Source organism: Genypterus blacodes, unplaced genomic scaffold (genome assembly GCF_046128005.1).
Source record: "Genypterus blacodes isolate CSIRO-AG114 ecotype Tasmania unplaced genomic scaffold, CSIRO-AGI_Gbla_v1 ptg000258l_1, whole genome shotgun sequence".
NCBI classification, from domain to species: Eukaryota; Metazoa; Chordata; class Actinopteri; order Ophidiiformes; family Ophidiidae; genus Genypterus; species Genypterus blacodes.
Window position 1 is genome coordinate 1,007,900 of NW_027467051.1, and position 22,698 is coordinate 1,030,597.

At 48.8% G+C, this 22,698-nt stretch overlaps 1 protein-coding gene across 1 annotated transcript in view; it reads right to left on the minus strand.

The window, feature by feature from the left end:
* Positions 1-585: 585 nt before the first annotated feature.
* The window catches only part of khdrbs3 (KH domain containing, RNA binding, signal transduction associated 3), an 80,950-nt gene continuing 58,837 nt past the window's right edge, over positions 586-22,698 (minus strand). The window contains exons 6-9 of the mRNA XM_076171568.1: positions 21,974-22,154; positions 13,427-13,509; positions 3,296-3,348; positions 586-677 (exon numbers count right to left, since the gene is read on the minus strand). Of these exons, the coding sequence (XP_076027683.1) occupies positions 586-677; positions 3,296-3,348; positions 13,427-13,509; positions 21,974-22,154 (409 nt within the window). The remainder of the gene's footprint in view (positions 678-3,295; positions 3,349-13,426; positions 13,510-21,973; positions 22,155-22,698) is intronic.

Below are 22,698 nucleotides of genomic sequence, written 5' to 3' on the forward strand. Positions count from 1 at the left end.
TTTGACTTCTCCCGCTCCGTCTTTAGGAAGGGTTTCATTTACAAAGGGACACAATTCACCACTTCACCCCCCTGGGAGAAAAGAATATCTACAGTACTGCACTTTCCTACAGCTAAGCTACTACATCTCAAAGTGATCAACCACGCATCTGAGGGCTTTGAAAGAATAGAGGGCCGATCGATGGGGTCGCCCCGGCAACTGTGCGGGGGCATCGCATCGCCATCTTTCTAGTGATTTACCAATAATGACCCGGGGGGAGAGAGAGAGAGAGAGAGAGAGAGAGAGAGAGAGAGAGAGAGAGAGAGACAGGATGGCTTCTTCACCATCATCACACAGCTGACAGAGGAACATCCAGTCCAGAGGAGAGACGACCTCATCGCTCTGCCCGGTGGAGGCGGAGTTTTAAAGTGGGCGGTGCCATTTTGAAAAGTTTTTGAGTGTTTTGCCGTCTTGCTACCATGGTTACATTTGTGTTATTAGGTGGTTTAGTTTCATTTGGGTTCTAAAAAGGAGGGAGCGTCCATAAAAAATCCATTACTTGGGTTGAAACAGCCAGAGGCCTCAGGTGCAGGAGGTATAAACAGTTCAATATCTGGAGTAGGGCTGATCTCTGTACACTGCCTTGGTCGTCCGTGCTGGTGGCGCCTTGCCGCGGTTACTTGCCCACTCCTCCTGACCTGATTAACAGGAGAGAGGAGAGAGAGAAGAGAAGGAGTTTAGAGGCGTTCCCATTGTGTGGAAGCAGTGCGAGCGGGCGGGCGTGCAGCAGAGAGTGTGTGTGAGTGTGTGAGTGTCTGCGTCCGCCGGCCTGGAACACAAACAGAGCTCTCTCACCTGGAAGGACACATCTGGGATCATAGAGTGAGAGGATCAAACACACACTTGAAAGAGAGACGTTTAGTGGCTCCCAGGAAAAAAAGGTCACAATTACCATTAGCCCAAATCAGACCCCCCCCCTCCCCCCTCCCCCCTGGTACGGTCAATGGTAAAGTGCCAGTATCGATGGCACCCTTTGTCTGATCAGCAGCCAGCGCTGAGCCTTCCCCTGGGCTGAGCCTCACACAGGTTTGTTTTGTGGCAGCACAGAGCCGATCCTCCTTAATTAAACCTGTCACCCTTTACTGACAGCCACTTTGAAGAAGCGGACCAAGGTGACCTTGTGTTTCTGAACAACGATGCACATCAGCTCTGTTTATCTGTTTGCTTTGAAGCGCCGCGCCGCCGCCTTCCTGCGTGACCGCGCTGCAGTAATACGTGTGTGTGTGTGTGTGTGTGTGTGTGTGTGTGTGTGTGTGTGTGTGTGTGTGTGTACGTCTGCGGTGACTCTAAAGTTGCTTGGTTCTCCTGCCTGTGTGGGTCTGAGTGGGTCTTGAAAGAGCTCTGGAGGTCTTGGTGAGTCCTGACCCGGGTCCAGTTAGACTCTAAATGTGTCTGGTCAGCGTTTGCCTCACGTCTCCATCAGATCAGATCATGTGACGCCTCAGCTTCACCTCACAATCTGAAACATTCTGGGCCAACATGACGGCACCATGTCACTATCTCTGTGTGTGTGTGTGTGTGTGTGTGTGTGTGTGTGTGTGTGTGTGTGTGTGTGTGTGTGTGTGTGTGTGTGCTCAGGTTGTCCCTCAGCTCTGCTCGTCCCCCTGGACCTCCTATTCTTAATAACACACTCTCACACTCTGATCCTGTAATCATAACACATAAAGCATGCAGGTCATCAATAAAAAGGACAAAATAATGACTGTTTCTTTTTTGTGTCTCTCTCTCTCTCTCTCTCTCTCTCTCTCTCTCTCTCTCTCTCTCTCTCTCTCTCCCCCCCCCCCCCCCCTCCTGGTCTCTGGTGCTGTGAGGAAACGCACAGTGAGTTGTAAAAGAGAATCACATCTTAACAAAAGAGAAAGTCAGAGTTTATGCTTCTGAATCTAAAGTGATTCTAATCCTGTATTCCATTTTCAAAACATTGTGTTCTGCTAATTTTTTTAAAAGTTAGAGTTAGATGCATAATGCATGAGTGTGTGAGCGGGCTGGCCTCAGAGCTGAACGCTGGAGTTAAATGTGTGTGTGTGTGTGTGTGTGTGTGTGTGTGTGTGTGTGTGTGTGTGTGTGTGTGTGTGTGTGTGTGCTTAGCTCAGCAGCAGCAGGCACAAACTCATCCATCACACTTTTAATGCTGGATTCTTGTGTTTGCAGCTGCATGGTCAGAATAGATTTGTCTCTGGGAGGAGGAAGCCGTGGCTCGGTGCTGAATGACTCCAATCCACACTTAACCGTGCACTAATCTGGTTCCATTTGTGTAGATTTGCGGTGAGAGTGCTCAGAGAAGCTTCCTGACCTTCTGCCGGTCTGCAGCTGTACGGCAGCCTGACACAGATTAGCTCTGCCGTGGTCGGTTCTGTGTGAGAGGACTCTGCTGCGGACCTGACCTTGGCCCACTTCGGGCCGGAGCTTGTCAGAAACTATCACAGCACTTCTGAACGTTGTTATCTCAGCCTTGTTCACGTGGTAACCAGCAGCAGACAGGACACGTCCCATTTCAGATCTACTGTCTGGGGTTTGTGCCATTTCTCCTTGGATGGGTTTGATTCTAGATGAACAAAGATCATGCATTCTAAACAGGAAGACGTCACTGAGGTTCAGACAGGAGGAAGAACCACAGAAGCTCCCGGTTGATCAGTAGATCCCCTAAAGTCTGAAGCACGGTGGCTTGTGTCTCTCTGTGTCCCTGGTGACCGGTCCACACTGGGTCATTTAATTCCTCTATGAAATCATATAACTGTCCTAACCTGCAGGCTCTCGGCTCTCAGTCTGCTTCTTTACACTCCTAATGTTCTTATTCTATATTATTGATACCTTGTTTGGCTCCTGGAGACGGTTTAAGTTTACGAGTCTGAAGGAAACAGAACCGAAGATCTCAAACCTCAGAAGTTCAGCCAGATTGACTTTTTTTCCAGGCTTTTTTTTGCCGGGGCTATTATTTCCTGCTCAGTTTGAGTGGCGGCGCTCTCAGCAGCGGGCCCGGCTGGAGAGAAGCAGCCCAGGCTCAGCCGCTTTAATAAACACGCTTATGCTGAATGTGTTGGAGCGATGCTATGGCAACAGAGCCGGAGCCGGCCCACCTCGGAGTCAGAGAGCTGCTATTGTGCGTGCGGAGAGACATTTATCTGAACACTTGTGCTGAGCGGCGTGACTCTGCTGCTCATAAACGCCGCCCACAACACGGGGAGGTGAGTTTATATAACGAGAGAAGGTTTCACTCTCAGCTGCAGGCAGGGAGAGACAAAGTTACACAACTCACCATAGGACTCATACGACTCTGCACTGGGCCCATACTCATAGTAGTCCTCTGAGCTGTGGACACAAAGAGAGAGAGAGGCTGGGTGAGTGACACACACACACACACACACACACACACACACTTATGAACCTGATGAAGGAGGAGGAAATGTTTCTCTTTATATTTTCAGAGTTATTTTGTAGTATCAATGAGTCCAGTTGGTGTGTGAGTGAGTGAGTGAGTGAGTGAGTGAGTGAGTGAGTGAGTGAGTGAGTGAGTGAGTGAGTGAGTGAGTGAGTGAGTGAGTGAGAGAGTGTGTGAGTGAGTGAGTGAGTGAGTGAGTGAGTGAGTGAGTGAGTGAGTGAGTGAGTGAGTGAGTGAGTGAGTGAGTGAGTGTGTGAGTGAGTGAGTGAGTGAGTGTGTGAGTGAGTGAGTGAGAGAGAGAGGAGAGAGATGGAGAGAGAGAGAGAGAGAGAGAGAGAAATTTTACTTCCCCATAAGTCTGCACATATACAGAGCAGCAGTCACAGAGCAGCAGTCACAGAGCAGCAGTGTGAATGGAGCGGCTCTAATGAAAGTAAAAAGATGGCGTCTGGAGGCCTGCAGCTTTATTTCCTCTCCTCAGCGGTGAGGAGCAGACAGACTGACTGACTGAAGGATCCAGCCTCTGTGTCTCTCAGTCACTCTGCTATCATTCAAGAGAGGCAATTCATCATAAAGCTGCCAGAGAGCCCACAGCAGTCTGTCACAGCTGGGACTGTCAGGCTGTCTGTCACCTCTCTGCACCACACACTACTGAGCTCAGGGGACTACACACACCTCAAACACACACCATACACAGCCCCAACACACACCGCAACACACACCATACACAGCCCCAACACACACCTGACACACACCATACACAGCCCCAACACACACCTGACACAGCCCCAACACACACCTGAGACACACCCCAACACACACCATTACTGAGCTCAGGAGACTAAACACACCTGAAACACACACCATACAGAGCCCCAACACACACCTGACACACACCCCAACACACACCATACACAGCCCCAACACACACCGCAACACACACCATACACAGCCCCAACACACACCGCAACACACACCCCAACACACACCTAACACACACCCCAACACACACCTGACACAGCCCCAACACACACCTAACACACACCCCAACACACACCATACACAGCCCCAACACACACCTGACACAGCCCCAACACACACCTGAGACACACCCCAACACACACCATTACTGAGCTCAGGAGACTAAACACACCTGAAACACACACCATACAGAGCCCCAACACACACCTGACACACACCCCAACACACACCATACACAGCCCCAACACACACCGCAACACACACCATACACAGCCCCAACACACACCGCAACACACACCCCAACACACACCATTACTGAGCTGAGGAGACAACACAGCCCCAACACACACCATCCACAGCCCCAACACACACCATCCACAGCCCCAACACACACCATCCACAAACCCTCCACACCCGTCCACACACCTGACTCCTGAGGGCACAGGAGTGACAGTAGCGACACACCAGAGCTTACTAACCAATGACGTTTCTTCTTACTACATGGATCAGATCCAACAGAGACTCATTCAGGTCTGAGACTGAGGCTTGAGGAGCTCCTCTTCATCTGATGACCTCACAGCTCCAGCTCTTCCAGCAGCTCAGCCTCAGAACTCAGAGTGTGTGTGTGTGTGTGTGTGTGTGTGTGTGTGTGTGTGTGTGTGTGTGTGTGCGACATACAGCAGACTGTTAGTGTGTAATATATGCTCCTATGTTCCTCTCACATGGGAACACGTCACACACGTGTCAGCAGTCAGCAGCTCAGGTAATGATGTGTGCTCAGAAGCACATGCATGTCAGATATCTGCAGAGCACAGACTGAAGGTTCTCCCCTCTCATAACAGGAAGTCATCAAACCTCTCCTGCTTTATATGTATGGAATATGCCAGCCCTCTGTCACACACATGTGAGTGCAGCTGCTGCCTGGATCCTTCATCTCTGCCTTCACATGGAGGAGGAAGAAGAAGAAGAAGAAGAATGCCACTGTGGATCTCTGAAGCTTCCTCTGTTACAGCTTGGTTACTTGTTTCTGCTTGTTTATGTCTTGTTTATGTCTGTGCAGATGTTTGTTTGTATCACATGTGTGTTTCAGGTCATGCCTCTGACCTGGGCCAGGCATCAAGTGAGCAAAGTAGACAGAACAGGACATGACCCTATGTGATCTGGACCTTTGTAGACCTGTAGACCTGATCTGTTGGTCCTCTTGATCCCTTGGTATGTGAGGATGCTTTGTTTCCTCCCTGACCCTAATAGTTCCAGTAAATATGGAGAATAAAGTGATCTAAGTCTGTTTCCTGACATTATAGTCTGAACAAAAACCAACAGAACCAATGGCCTGCTGGAGGAAGGAGTGAGTCCAGAGCAGCAGAGCAGCAGAGCAGCTTAATGAGACGTGACACGGCTCCCTAAAGACGATCTGGGCCTTAAGTCCGTCTGAGCAGACCTTTTACAAGCCGCATAATTCAAGAACAAACAAAGGGAACCTAGCAGCAGGCAACACACCTGTGAGCCCCCGTGCGCTGGGGTCGGCTCCCTTTCAGAGCCAGGGGCCGGCTGCTGTTGCCCCGGGTTTTCCAGGACGCCGCCGTGCATCTGCCACGGATGTCAAGCCACCTTCACATCCTTCACAGCCAGAGGCCGGAGAGACGGGTGAGGACTCCATGCGCGTTCTGTTCTGGCTCCTCATGCTGTGGAGCCCAGGACTGAGCCTGACAGGAGACTCAATCAGCTGATCTCACACACCAGGCTAACATGCCAGAGTGGATAAGATAAGAAAGAAAGATTGAAATAAGAGAGAAACCTGCTCCATCACTGAGGTTTGACTCTAAACTGTGGTCTGTCTTCTTCTAACTCGTTTCCTGTGAGCTCATATTCCTGTGAAACACACAGACGTGTTTCCCCTCTCCAGCTCTCTAAGCTTCCTGGTTGAGGCTGTGGCATGTTGAGAGCTGTGGCATGTTGAGAGCTGTGGCATGTTGAGAGCTGCCAGGCCCGAGCCGCTCTCTGCACAGAGCCGAGCGGAGCAGCAGAAGCTGTTAGGCGCCTCTAATTTCTGGGGTGACGTTTCATCAATATCCCCCACACACAACTTCTCTCCATACTTACTTTCCTCTTCTCAATTACCAAGACTGGTGAGTCCTGAGAGGCAGCCTGAAGGTCAGAGAGTCCACTCACATTCTGCTCGGTGTAGCCCGGAGTTCAGCGAGTCCACGGCCCTGCAGCACATTCAGCATCAATCAGCCGCCTGTGTGCTGCATTCAGGGACCCAAAGCCTCACATGAAGCAGAAATAATAAGGAGAAGAGATTGTGTTGTCTCAGAACATGAGTCAGGCTCCTCCTCTCTCTCTTTGTGATCAGAGGATGTTGTCTTTTGTACTTCTGAACCTTCTGATCAGGAGAAGAAATTACAAATGAAGCCATCACTGTGTGTGAAGGTGCAGCTAGAACTCTTCCTCCTCCTCCTCCTCAACATGATAGTGATCTGTGTCACTGTAAGCAGACAGGATCCAGTCCAGAGAGGAAACACTGACACCTCCTCTAATTACATCACCACCATCCAAGGGTTGACTATGTTAATGTTGTGTTGCTTCTTCCTGAGGAAACATGAAGACGCCTCAGCCCCAAAATAATCTGGAGCAGGAATAAGTTGAGGGATCTTTCATGTAGGAACCTGGAAACCTTCTCCACGTCTACATGTCTCATGATTGATCCTCAATCACAGCTTCCAAAAGTCAAAAGCACACAGCTGGCAGGCCTGAGAGGCGGAGCAGGGAGGGGGTTGGGGGTTTGGATCTCAGCACAGACGCTCCCCTGTCATAGGTGTGAAAGCGCTTTGACTTTGGAAATAGGTCAGCGTTTGATTTGACATTCATTAGCTGAAGGCGTCCGCTGCTCTGTGTCTCCCAGATCCTCCGACCGGCCAAGATAGAAAGAAACGGTGATCCGTCAAACACGCTCGCCCCGATCACGGGAAGCAAACACGCCATCCATTAGACGGGAGCGTCCTCAACCGGGCCTCAGACTCCGGCCCTGCCTCTCCACAGGTACGGACCCGGCCCTCCCGTCTCTGGGGCATCTGTCATCTCTGTAAATGGTTTGTCTTACGCGCTGATGTTGCCGGGGAAACAGATGGCGCTGTTAAATCTGAATGATGTAGTACACGTTCCTGCTGGACTTTGTTTTCCTACATAGCCATTACTCTTCCAGGCCTTTGTGATCAATCTGAAGTATTCTAGTAGGACGTTAGGAGGTGAGACACAGCCTGGTTGATGCATTTCCTCCAGAAGCCCGGTTCCCTGCATGTGCACCTTTTTAATCAGAGCTAACCAAGCGTGAAGGACGAGAAGGTGCTGTGAATCCTGAGGAGACGGGCTTCCTCTGACACTTCTGCTGTAATCATGTCTCTCATTCATCCTCCTCACACGGTTGGACAGTGAAACCCTGACAAGCGCTTCCCCTCACCTGAGCTGATTACACTGCAGAGCTCAGACAACAATACAGTGACAGAGGGACACAGAGCGGCTCTGTAGTCTGAGACGAGGCCGGATGGCTCCAGAGCGACCCTCCTCATGATGATTACTAAATGTGGCGCCTGATTGCAGAGCAATCTCCAATGTGGACCCCCTGCTGAGCCTTAGCCTGTGGCAGACATTAGACTGGACTTCTCTCTCCTTGTATGCAGGCCCTTTGTGTTACTCTGCTGGTCTTTAAAAGCACATTAGATCCTCCTGAGGGGAAACACGGACACATACACCCAGGATCTGAACACTGAGTCTGATCCAGAATCTGGGCTGTTGTTGTTGTTGTCTTATTACAGAAGCATGGAATGTGCAGCCTTGTGTGATTTTGTTGTTGTTGTGTTGTGTTGTGTTGTGTTGTTAGCATGCACATGTCACTCATCTGGATGAGCTGTCTGCCTTGGAGTGAGGATGCTGCTGCTGCTGCTCAGGTAGGCAGCGTCTGTGAAGCCTCCACACACAGCTCACAAAGACAATCTGCACCGACAAAATGACTCCCTGCTCCTCCTGCATGGCCTCACCCAGGGGTGGGAGGAGGCGTTCAGGGCCCCCTGAAAAAATAAGTGCCTTGGTGCTGCTGCTTTATAATCAAATACGTCAGCCTGGATGTTTGGTGGCTCTGCTCCAGCTGTCCTCCACACACACACACACACACACACACACACACACACACACACACACACACACACACACACACACACACACACACACACACACACACACACACACACACACACACACACACACACACACACACACACACACACACACACACACACAAACAGCTTCTCTCTCCTTCTCCTCCTGTGCTCCCAATTTCTCCCATCCAGCCAGCCACTGGAAATCGTGGAGGCTTGTTGCTATGGACACCATTTGAAACAATCATCACTACATTTTTTTTCCCCACTCAATCACACCAAACTATCAGAACTTAACTGTGAATCAATGGTTCTTCATCATTAAAGGGTGATACTCAGCAAGGAGCAAGAACAATCGTCTGTGGACTGTTAACCTGGGTAACCTGGGTAACCTGGGTAACCTGGGTAACCTGTCCAGGACCAATTAACGACTTCTCCAGAGTAATCAGAGTTAAGTCACTGAAGTTCTTCTTTGCTAAGCTGTGGGGAAATAAACACAGAGAGCTCTACTGATGATGATGATGAGGATGATGATGTGAAGATGCCAATCCTGGTTTTCTTCAGAACCATCGATCAGATTCGTTCTTATATCAAAGCGTCTCACCCTACATGATCAATCACATGTAGCCCAGCATTTGTCAGACATTCCTCCCAGAGATCCCAAACCTTTGATTCCTTCCTCTTTCTTCTCACTCACAGCTCTGAAGCTCACTAATCAGAGCTGGAACATAAAGCTTCTCCCCCTGCTTGTGTTCAGTTCATGCTCTTCTCCAGAATGAACCTTCTCTAATGACGCCTCTAAGTTCCCCATTGAATGATTGTTGGTGGGTGTTGTTTAGAGTTCTATCTGTCCTCTTTGAAGAACCGGATCAATGTGTCTAGAGACTCAGAGCTCCGTCCTCTCCCCTGCTCTCTCCTCCCTGTCGGCTGCAGATTTACAGCTGTTCCTGAGGGACGTGTCTGCCCTTTAAAACACTGTCGCATTGCTCTCCTTGTAACTGCGGTCGCCTCTGGGATCCGGACCAAAGCCGAGGTGCCGGGGAACAGAACCGGGGCGTCAGAGGCCCGGCCGGTCTCTCAGGTGTCAAGTATGAATTAATGCTTTGTTGGCTCCGGAGCTGCCAGAGAGACGACCTTGCTGCGACCTCAGCCAGTGTCCAGTCAGGGCCGTGCCTCAGCTGTCAACCTCCTCATCTCCCCAAAGAGGCGCCGCCTGCTCTGCTAAGAACATTAAGACTCTGCACTCCAGTCTCCTCCCTCAGACTCCTCCACCTCCTGCTCTGCACTCCAGTCTCCTCCCTCAGACTCCTCCACCTCCTGCTCTGCACTCGTCTCCTCCCTCAGACTCCTCCACCTCCTGCTCTCCCTCACATCAAGAACCTCCGATTCCTCCGCTGAGACAAGGATCCTGAAGTGGACGCTGGGATGAGATGGGGCTGTCCTGAAGACGTCTCAGACAGCTGTGTGTGTGTGTGTGTGTGTGTGTGTGTGTGTGTGTGTGTGTGTGTGTGTGTGTGTGTGTGTGTCTCTGACGTGCAGTAAAACGTTCCTTCCTACAGTAAAAGCAGCAGAGATCATTAAAGTCCTGCAGACGCCTGTAAAGTGACTTAACGGGCTGTGATCAGAGAGAGTTCATCTATCTGGAGAGGCTTCTGATCTTATGAGCTCATAAAGCTGCATAGCATCAGAGTGTAAACTGCTCATTACTGTAGGATATGAAGAACATAAAGCAGGTACAGTATTATAGATGTACTGTTTATACACACGCTAGACTGGAAACTATTCAGCTCCAGAAATACTTTACTCACTTACTGTGAATACATAATTACAGTGAGTCTATGTGGTTACTTTAAATAGGATTATTGTCACTGTTACTCTTTAACAAAGGTCCTTTATTCCATAGTGGTGATAAAGAAGATATCAGCTGTATGTTCACACACATCAGAGGTTCATTTTAACTTACCTTAAACTTAACTTAACTTAAAATTGCTGTCATGTTCTTATATTTAGAGATATTAAGAGTTATACCATCTTGACTTTAATCTTTATTTAAGAGCATAAACCTCAAATATTTCTGGTTTTCATTCATTTGCTGAACTGAAATCATATTTTTATCTTATTATTGTTATTTTATTGTTTAAATACATTCTAGGTTGATTTCTAAACAGACTTCTCTTCTCTCCTGACGTGAGTTCACCCACAGCAGCTTTACACTCAGACTGTGAGGTTTTGTTGTCAGACAGGTGAACTCTAACTGGATTACGTGTGTGTTAAAGACGTAACTAATGCTCCTGATCCCGGCTCCTGATGAGGCACTACTGCATGAAAGATGCAGCCTTTAATTTCAAACTGTGTTCACAACAGGCAGGTCTGCTTCTCCCATAATCCACTGGGGCGAGACCATGACAGGGACGCTGTAAACCCTTCTGCTTGTTATCCGCCGGCAACTGAAATCCTGCCAAACAGTCAGAGCTCAGATGTGGTGACTGGGAGCTCCTTAGGCTGGGAGAAACATTGTTAGGAGACGTCCTGTCCACACACACACACACACACACTCAAGGCCCAGCTGCAGCTGGGACTTTGCTTTCCACAGGCTCGGGGCAAAAACACTGCACCTATTCTCCATCACACAGCTATAAAGAAGTGTGTGTGTGTGTGTGTGTGTGTGTGTGTGTGTGTGTGTGTGTGTGTGTGTGTGTGAGCAGCGGCGGCGGCATTGTGTTTGTTGTTAAAAATGTAATAATGAAGTTAAAGAATGATTTGTTGTTGAACGCCTCCAACGCTCCAATAACTGCAGGTTCACACGCTGGTTGTGTCTCCGGTATGTCAGTATAATGAAAGCTGTGTCTCTCGTCTTTGCTTATGGAAACATCAGAGCGTCTCAGCAGGCAGAGAGTTAAAGTGTTTATGATCCTGTGGTCCTGTACCTTTAAGACTTTAAGAAGAGACTCACATGAATCTAACCCAGCAGGAGACGTTGTTACACACATGCACCTCGTCTGCTCCGCGTCATAGCAACGTCACAACCGAACCCGAACCCAGCACGTACACATGAGCTAAGTGGATCAGTGTCTCTGGAGACCCCGGCCTGGACGCCTGGACCCCATTAGCTGCTTCATCTCTCCCAGATAAAACCACACAAACATCCCTGCCGAGTCCAGCCTGCAGCCTTTACACCACAGACTCCATTTTTCTTCTACCGCCCCGACCCGCACACACACACTCACACACACACACACCTCAGTCGCCAAACCTCCCTCCCCATTATTCACAAGGCTGCTTTTAAAACAAATCACTGACAACCTGCATCCTCCCCCCAGCCAGCAGCTCTACACCCAACAGCCAGCAGCTCACGATACAGCCGTCAGTGTGTGTGTGCGTGTGTGTGTGCGTGCCTACCTGCGTGTGTGTGCGTGTGGGGGATGATCTGGTCCAAAAACAGAGATAACACAAAAGACGGACAGAGCCTTGGAGACATACATCCTGACACGGGCACAAAGGGAAACATCGACCAGCGGCCTCACAAAGGAGAGGCAGCAGAGTTATGTGCTTCTGTCTGCAGCCGGCTCTCCTTCGCTGCCATGACAATACAATGTCTGACACGTTAAATGTAGCAGCGAGCGTTGTGCCTTTTGAGGAGGCGGTCAGGCGGTCATACATACACAAATGGAAGGTGAGTGACAGCTGCGGTGATAGGACACAGAGACACAGCAGCAGAGCAGCAGAGCAGAGCCGCAGCCTCTGACCTTGTGTGGCTCCAGGAGTGTGATAGCTCCCTGGATATAAGGGAGAGAATCAATATTCTGCATTTAGCCGGGCGAGACCCTTTGTTAAGAGAGCGACGTACCACTAAGACTCTTTGTTCCACTCTGACGTGAGGGATGTGATGAGAAAACGGCAATTTGGGTCGGAAACTTCCAACAAAGGTGAGCTGAAGCTAATGAGCTGCAGGTAATGTACGGCACAAAGGGAGGGTGTGTGTGTGTGTGTGTGTGTGTGTGTGTGTGTGTGTGTGTGTGTGCAGCTCCATGCTCCTGACAGCTTCCTCCTGAGATGACGAGCTCATTGTTTCTCTTTATTTTCATAATGAACATGCGTCACTTTGATCCTTCAGCCCACACGTCGCCTCCATACGTCCACTATTCAAAACATTGATCTGGATTCTCGACGGTTCCTGCAATCAGAGGGGAGGAGCTAACGAGGCCCAAAGGCGAGCAGCCTCTTCCCCACACACACAGAGCGGGTGGGAGGTCAAGGGTCAAGGACGAGCGTTCTCTTAAAGAGTCCCAGAGCTCTGAGATGTAACAGATTTCACAAACAGTCCCTGAGAAGTCTTCAAACTCCAGAAATCTGAGTGCAGCGCTGCCAAATCACTGCAGACAATCCAGTGTTTACCTCATTATCTGCCCACACACACATCTCTGCCAAGCCTGCAGGGAATGTTCTTCCCTCAGATGCTGCTTGGGCCACCGTTTGGAGTAACACACACACACACACACACACACCATGCACCCCCCACCCCCCTGCTGGAAACTCTAAAGGACTTGTTCCCAAACACTTTGTCTTGCCGTCTCGCTTCGTTTCATGCAAACGTACAACTTCCAGCAACACACACACACACACACACACACACACACACACACACACACACACACACACACGCACACACACACACACACACACACACACACACACACACACACACACACCCTGAGTGACTAACCCAGTTTGAAGTGACTTTTCAGTGAAGCATCACTTTAATGGGGACATGATACACAGCAGCACTGAGTGAAAACAGGCCCACATGTTCTCACAGTAATATGTTCCCTTTAGGTCTCAGGACTCATATGAAGGATTATTAGTATGAACTTACTTCTGTCCTTGGTTGCTGTAGTTGTTGTCATAAGATTCGTACCCTTGGTCATCATAAGCCGTTCCGTAGCCGTCATCGTATTCCTGCAGAGAGAAGAGCAAACGTTAGCTGTGATGAAACCCATGGCCTCGTGTGAGCGCTCCCAGGTTCACACCCCGCTGGTCTGCATGTTCTTCCCCCTGTGGCTGCAGAGAGGGACTGGATGGATGTTGATGCAAGAATCTGAAAGAATGAGATCTGTAACCTTCTCTCAGCTCGTTGAGTGTAAGCAGGACCTACAGATCTGCATGGTTTCAGCTCAGACCTCCTCTCTAAGCACTTCCCTATTAAACATCACCCAGTAAGTGGCGTAGACATTAAGTGAAGCCGCGTGATGCCACGCTGTGAGCGCGGGACTGAAGCAGGCGGCAGCATCAGAGCTGCAGCCGCACACTCTGCCCTTGTCTCTGTGTCAACCGAGTGACAGCGGGATGTAAAGGATCAGGCTGCGGCGGCGTTTCATCAGCACCTCAAAGGATGAGCCTTGAACATCTGTTTGTGCAGCAGCAGTCTGCCCCCCCCCCCCCCCCCCCCTCTGCACTCCGCCACACGGGCCCCCGCCAAGAGGAACATCAAAGGGAAGCAGTGCCGCACCCGTCCTAATTTAGGATAAATGAGGACTTATGTTCCACAAAAGACGCCGACCCCTCGCGACACGTCTCTCATCCCCCCACACACTTCTGGGTCTAATTCCATCTGCCCCTGATTTGCATGCTTGGAATGAAATGTGTGAGAGATTTAACAGCAGAGGAAAATACTTATATCACATCCATGTTATGATGAAGAAGAAGAAGAAGAAGAAGAAGAAGAAGAAGGCTCTAAGTCCTGATGAGGAACATGCATTGGGCCAAACCACAGCGTTTGAATTCACACTTTTATCTTTAATCCTCCAGAAAATGAAGCCCATGTGAAGTAACTACATATGGAGTTCATCAAGGAGGAGAGAAGGAAACCACAACTAAACTCTGGGGGAGATTGATTCAAACGTTCCTTAGAGCAGCAGGACTGGAGTTTGTTTTCTGATGAACTGATGATGATGTGGAGGAGTTCACTGAGGTTGTGTCTCTTTATTTGTCTCTTTGTGGCTTTAAGGACGTCTTTGTCTGCGTGTGTGTTGTGTGTTTTGTGTTCTCTTCCATTTGTCCAGAGGTGACTAACAGGGAATTCTGCTCTCTGGAGGATTTTTTTGTAATTCTGCAATTACAAGAGCGTTCGCAAAGTCAACAATTCCCCGGGCTAACGGCAGGACTAAGCTTAGTAAACAACTGTACTTTACAATATCAAAGCCCTCCAACCTTTAGAACAAAGAGCCCCGGCTGTTTGAAGCTGCAGTCTGATTACATTCACTCTTTAACAAACACGGGAATCTGCATCGTTGGATTTGTAATTTTCCAGCTCTGCATGTTGGAGGCATTTATGAAACATAAACGGTACCGTGGCAACGCCTGCATTGTTTTGGTTCAAAGGTAAACTATTGAATGTTTACGCCATGAAACACGCCTGAGCACAAGAGTGAGGGAAGCACATAGGTCAATCTAATCAGTTATACACTCAGATCCATTGTTGTGAACACGTACAGCTGAGACATGCCACGGACACGTATGTGACACGTATGTGACACGTATGTGACACCTGTCCACAGTAAGTAACAGTGATGATCAGAGACACATGAGTTTATCTGTACTGTAACTCTGAAGATGAGCCTTGTAGAGTCTATCTAAAGCGGCTCTATACTCCACTCAGCCTATCACAGGCCAGGATAAACAAGTGTGGTTCTGAATATCCAGTGATAAACATCTCAGCTCGGGGGGAAGAGATGGTGTAGCTGTGGTTGTGGAGACGGCGTTTGGTTATGAAAGAAAAGAGTTCCTCTGAGTCTAAAGAGCAGCCGGGCGGCCGCAGGAGGATCAGATGACACCATGATGTCACCTGACTCCTTCATCTGCTGCAGGCTGACCAGAGAACCTGAGCCAACACACAAACATACAGCCGGCCCAGGTGGCCACAGGATCATCACCAGATAACACCCGGCAATCTCCAGGGCAACGCAAGAGACCAACCTGAGGGAAACAGAGATCAACTGCAATCTGAAGTCTTTACATAGCACTGAAGCTAATGTACAATGGCGGCTCTACAGGCGTGTGTGTGTGTGTGTGTGTGTGTGTGTGTGTGTGGCACAGGAGAGGACACCAGGCTTTCTTTTTAGATGCTCACGGCCAAATAGTAAACACTCACACTCCTCCTCTGGGGAACAGGAAGTGAACCTGTAAGTGGGTAACATGGCTGCTGCTTAAGACTTAAACATCCTTCATTTTACATAAGGTTACAGTGAGGCTGCCTCTGGCTACACACACACACACACACACACTGTGCTGTGCTGTGTTGTGCTGGGGCTCCTATCCTTGGAACGTTCCATTCCATCATGTCCAGAGGTTGATGTTATCTCTCTATCTGGCTGTAGAGTGGACACACACACACACACTGAACACATCGTCCTCATCTTTACCCTCTGCTGCCTGTGGGGCAGAAACTAAAGAAGCATAAATCATCCTAACATGACTCACAGCCTCTCCTGATCCCTTCAGGGGCTTCCTGCTGTTATTTACACTGGGATCCATTTGTAAAGTAAATCATCCAGCCTCAGGTCCGAGCAGCATTAGGCTGAGTGAGGATACTGCTGATGCTTGTGTGTGTGTGTGTATAATGCAGAGGAGCCCAGAGTGCAGGCTGACCAGACACACACACACAGCAGGGCCCTGATTAGCTCCCACTGCAGGCCAGCCTCCATTAGAGCTCATCTGTGTCTCTGTCTCTCTCTGTCCTCTCACACGGGACAACAGGCTTGAGTTAAGGAGCTGATAAACTTTAACTATGGAGTCTTAATGCCTTTCATTAGAGCAACCACTCCATCAGAGAGTTACTACAGAAACATGCCTGCTGGGTAAATCATGTTGACACGCATGAAACAAATGTGAGGCTTTAAAATCAAACACAAACACAATCTGCAATGGAGCGTCAGTGTGTCAGTGTGTGTGTCAGTGTGTGAGAGAGAAGAATGGAAGAGGAAGACAGCAACATGGAGCAATGCAACAGATTAGGATGGAGCTGAGTGTGTGTGTGTGTGTGTGTGTGTGCGTGTGTGCGTGTGTGTGTGTGTGTGTGTGTGTGTGTGTGTGTGTGTGTTTGTGTGTGTGTGTGTGTGGGGAAGCATGGACAGAGAGGGAATATAGGGTTAGAGAAAAGGGAGAGAGAGAGAGCAAGGAGAGCGAGAGAGCGAGAGAGCGAGAGAGCGAGAGAGCGAGAGAGCGAGTGCTGCCCCTAAGTGAGTCTTTCATTTGTATGCCAGTGGACAGCAGAGAGGCGTGTTGTTAAAGATAAGGCCCGGCCTCTGAGGCCATGCAGACTAACAGAGGGTCTGGCTCTGCATGTAGCAGCAGCATGAGGATCACAGCCTCACTGCTGTGCTCCAACACTGTAACTGATAGGAAACCACCGACACTGAGAAGAGGCTGCTCACACACACACACACACACACACACACACACACACACAAACACACACTAAACCCAAACGGCTCCTGGTGATATGAACTTTACAGCCACACCCTCAGCCTCTGGGAAAAGGATCCATTCCGTTCCAAGGAGTTACAAATGAGACAAAAGTGAAATCCTCCAAATGAAAGTTAGACAGAGAGTGTTGTTGTTCCTCTTCCAGATGACTGTATTATGACTCCATCTGTTGGATGAGGAACGACTGGGCTCTGTACAGCTGTGCCACACGCTGCTCCTCACTTTGCTGCCATCAGAGAAACAACACACTCACAAAGTTGCAGGGTAAAACAATGCAGTGCTTAGATAACAGTCTTTAACCCCGCGGTGCCTGTGGTGACTCATCACTTTGTCTCATGTATCAGAGGATGATTTGTATTAAACCGTATTGAATGCTTACTGTATGATGTTCTACTCTCTGTATCATATTTAATGACACTGTTTGCTGTATCATACATCACCCTATAGATTTGTATCATATTGCATCGTGTTGTGTGTGAGAGTATCACAGTGTGGACCGCCACAATAAGAGCATGAGTCCGGCTGAGTGCAGAGTCTGATCCTCCTGTGTCTAAAGGTCCAGATCAGGATTGTATTGTATCAGAACTTGCTTCACATTGCATCATATTCTGTCATCATACATGATGAAACACACGCCTGTCTTAAACTTTTGTGTATAAAAAATGTATGTGGTCTGACTTTGACGTAAGTGTGGAGCAAACCTTACAAAGTGTCTTAGACTCATTTAAGTGATTCTATGTTGAAGTGATACTCCATAAAGATCACTCTCTTACCAGCCTTACTTTGTCTTTACCCACGGATAAAAGTCAGATTTTCCTCTGACAAGTGAAAAACAAAAATGTCTCAATACAGAGAAACACTTTCTACAAGTTTGCAGTAAAAAATCTCCTTCTTTGGGGAATTTAGCAGAAATGAGTCAATACAGAGAAACAAGACAGAAACTGGACCAGAACCAAGAATATGACAAGTCTCTCTCTCTCTCCCTCCCTCTCTCTCTCTCAATCTCTACCTCTCCCTCTCCATACTTTCTTGAATCATCCATCTCTGAGTCCTTGACACTCACTGTGTAAACAACAAACAAAGCCTAAACTCAATGTAAAGTAAAACTCCACGCTTTAGACAGATGACAATTCTTAACGCATCTGTGAGTGATTTCTCTCTTTTCTTCCCAGCGAGGATATTTCATCAAGCAGAGTTGGTTGAAGGCTTTATTTTACTGTATAGGTAGAAATAAGCGTCACATCATCAGATAGTGAAAGCCAAACATTTGCCTCATGCATCACGCTGAAGCATTGCTGACCTGTTCCTCTTGATGAATGACCCGACTCGCCCCCTTCTGTCATTTTGACCACCTCTGGTTTTTTATCTTGGCTCAGACTCTCTGGATAATGAAACTCTCTGATCACTTCTGCTTCTCAAACACTTGAGTGAGGCCAAAGCAAGCAGGACACAACGTGAACTCATGAGGCACCAAAACATTTACAGTATGCAGTAAAGGAGAGGAATGTACTAGAAGACAGAATGTGATGCAGTGTGACACGTTCAAGCACCAACAAACCCAAACCTCCTGTGAGTCTGTTCTCCCATCATAAGGCCAGACTTGCTCTCATGGTACAGTGGGGTTGTGAACATAATCTCAGTGGTTGTTGCAGCTTCTCGTCTTCTTCATTACTGTGCAGCGACTCAATACGTCTGATCTCTGTCTCAATCTACAGACTTGGATCTTGGCTTTGTGTGCCTATGGGTAGTCGATAGTGAAACACCTCCTCTGTCCTAATCTGGATCTGCCTCAACGTGGAATCAACTCTTACAGGACTCAAGTGCCTCTTATCTACAGAGTGCCAGTCCAGCTTCTCCTCTGATGATCACATTTGCTGAGGACTCTTAAAGGCTGGAGCCTGTAAGAGAGAGGTCACACCCACAGATCAGCAGGACCCAGGCTGAGAGAGTGAACACCTTCTCCAGCATCCATATCAGTGACCACCTCACAGGGACATTCAACACCAGCCACTTAGTCAGGAGGCACCGCAGCACTGTGACTTCAGGGGAGTGAGAAGGTTCAACATCCTGCCTCACATCCTCTGCAACCTCTACAGAAGCTGCATGGAGACAAACCTCACCGGCAGCGTGACAGTGTGGGACAGGGACAGGGACACTACAGACCAGGACCACTACAGACCACAAGTCCCTGTAGAGGGTCTGGAAAATGGCTTAAAGGGTTGACAGGGACAGTTCCTCCCGTCCTTGGAGGACATTTACCAGAAGAGAGGTGCAGGTGGGCCCCAGACATCACGGGGGACCTCAACCACCCCCAGCAGGGACTTATGCCGTCTGGTAGGCGGTCTAGAAGAGTGGAATACTGCATCTCCAGGCAACGGCACTCTTTATCCTCAGGCTGCTGCATCTCTGCCCCCACCTTTCCTGACCCACAACCCACCTCCACCTGTTTGTCCTCTTCCTTCACGCAGGAACAACCCAAGCAGCTGTAAAGCCCTCCATTGTCCAGCACCATTCATTTGTCTGCACACATGACAATCAAGTCTTTGAATGTTGGACTCTAAACCTTCAGCAACTTCCTGCTGAGGCAAACAAACACAGAGGGAAAGTATAGCCTCCTTGGTGGAGGTAATCACAGAGTGGCTCTCCTGTGGATAGCTCCTCTTGGCATGAGTGCTCTTGCCTGCCACACTCACAGGGAGCAGCTTCATCGCAGGATATGAAATATTTTCCTAACCATTGCACTCAATTGAGTTTCAAACAGCTACAAGTGCAGCAGCATGGAGCGCATTAGCATCTTTACTACCCACCACACTAAACTACTCAAGGGCCCAATTAACCACGCCTGGCTCTCTACATGACTGGACTGGATATGAGAGCTATGACATCATTGCATTACAAGGCTGCAAAGGGTGCCAATAACTTTAATTGTCCAATATTGATCAGACACAAATCAACATGGAGGCTGAAAACACATAAACAGAATTTTTATGTGAACGTAAACATCCACAAAACACAACATGGAGCCAGAGTCAGACCTGACCGTGACATCATACCTGCCTCTCCTCCTGCTGTGGGGTTAGTTCAGGTACAACAGAGATCTCAGGACGCTAATGAATGACCTGAAATGAGATTTGTCTGAAGTGGCTCTGACTGTCAGGACTAATGGAGCTGCCAGGATGGAATAATAACATCTCTGTGATTGTGTTTGGTAACAATTAGCTTCAGAGTAATTAGATTGTGGAGCTTTACTGTAGAACAGAAGAGAAGCCTGGGTAGATAGGTGGATGATGTAAAGACTTAAGATACAGGATATCACATGCAGCATCGTGACAAAAGCACAAAGAGGAGCAAACGTCTCCCGATGTCTGAACCTGAGGGAGAACCAGCAGCGTCTCAGGCTCACAGCTGAGTGAAGCTTTGGGCTCAGAGCAGAGCTGCACACACACACACACACACTAATAAGCAAGCAGAGGACACACACAAGCAGAGAGATGTGAATGTGCATATGAGTGAACGCTCAGCAGAGACAAATGGGAACAAGAGAGATCTCTTTGTCACTTTATTGATGAACACAAGAGCCTATTTGTGAGAGGGCGAGGGAGAACACTCGTCCTGGGATGGAGATGCATGGGGATAATACAGAGCCACTCACTCAGACTCTAATCTGCACCGATGGGCTTAGATTTATCATCTGGCAGATGTTGGGGGTCTTTTTTCCACTCAGATACACAGATGCAGGTGTCAGGGGATGCAGTTTACAACTGTGACAATGATAGGAAACAGCTGGTCCAAGAGTCGTTCTCCACGACCTCCACGCATCTGAATTGCAGCCCCTGAATAAAGCTGTCAGATGTGCTTAGGAATGGGCTGCTGGGGCAGAATCCCAGCGTGGGCCACCTCCTCTCTCCCTCCTCCTCCTCCTCCTATCTGCTAAATATGCTGTGTTGATGCTGGAGTCCCAGGAGAACTTGTCTTGACAGAGCAGCAGGAGACTCTTGGCAAATGGACAAAGGCCCCGGCTCCAAGCTGAACATACAGTATTCATCTGTGGCAGCTGCTGATGTTACAGGAAAGGTTCCCATAAGGCCGAGCACGGAGGCTACAGAAGCAAACCACGCTCACTGCTACAATCACACACTCACACTTCATCACCGTGTCACTGTATGAAACAAAGAAGAGCCTTGAGTGCCACATGAAGGCTGAGAGGAAGAGCCAGCAGTCAGACCTTAACATCGCTCACACACACACAAACTTAACTAATCACTCTGCTGGATAATAACACAACATTACAAAAGGTGCCTCTGACCTAAAAAGCCAAGGAAAAGGTGCATATTAATGAGCTGCACCTTTAAAACGGCTTCCTCTGCTGCTGGGATCTGGAGGAGAAGTCCTTTAATGACTGATCTACATTTCCTCCTGTGCGTCCCCAAATCTCCCACCAGGCATTGCACTCTACATGATCTAGTCTGAACACAGTCCCAGCAGGTCATCACTGTACTGTTACTGTTACTGTATTCTATAGAGAATGAAGATCAGTGTGTGGTCCAATCTTGAGTCCAATCTAAGATCTGGACTTGACCTTTTGACCTCCAGTATCCACCTCACTTTGATGTAGTAGACCTGAGGACATGAGGTCATAACTGGAGCACAAAGACAGAATAAACTCTCAATCCATATTTATTAAATCCATTTAAGTGAGTTAGCTCCTTAAATGAGCCTAATGAAGCTTCATCATGTGACCTCAGCTTCCTTTCCTCCCATGCATCCTGTGGACTTCCATCTTGATGCCATCTCAGTGTGTGTGTGTGTGTGCGCGTGTGTGTGTGTGTGTGTGTGTGTGTGTGTGTGTGTGTGTGTGTGTGTGTGTGTGTGTGTGTGTGTGTGTGTGTGTGTGTGTGTGTGTGTGTGTGTGTGTGTGCGCGCCTCATAATGAACTCACGTATTCTCCGTACGAGTCCTGGACTATGGGAGGGGCCGGTCTGTACCCGGCGGTGGGGGGGGCACCTCGGGCTCTCTGCACCCCCCTCCCTCTGGAAGATGCCACCCGGCTCAGCGGAGCTCCTCTGGGTGCCGCTCCTCTGGGCACGGCCGCATGCAGGGGAGGAACTCCTCCTCGAGTCCTGCGGCAGAGGAAAGGTTCACAAAGAGTCAAACTTCCCTGTTCTGTCTGTTTGTGCTGTAAGCTGTCAGAGAGAGAGAGGGGATAGAGTATCTGCACCTCTCATCATCAGTCATTAAAGGATCCTATTGGACATCTACATATCAATCTGTGATGCTCGGTGCATCTCAGGACTTTGTGATGAAAAGCTGCAATTGATTTTGTTTGTTGACGGCCTGCTGCATCTATTTCTACTCCACTGAGTGATTTGTTACTTTTCCCCCTACATCCGCTGGTGTAAATGTGATGTATGAGCTATGGAGTGCTATGCGTAGGTGTAGATCTATGACAATTGTAGCTGCTGAGTTCCTTCTGTGAAAAAGTGAGTCATCCCCATTACTCAAAACAAAGATTTCTTCTGCTTGAATTGCTTTCCTGTCTGTTGAAGGAAACGGGAGGGGGAGTGATGGAGAAGTTTGTGTTTCTCTGTGTTCCATGATGGATTTCTCACTGTGTTTTGTGAAGATGTAGTAGTAAACGCCGACGAGTCTACAAAGAGCTTTTGT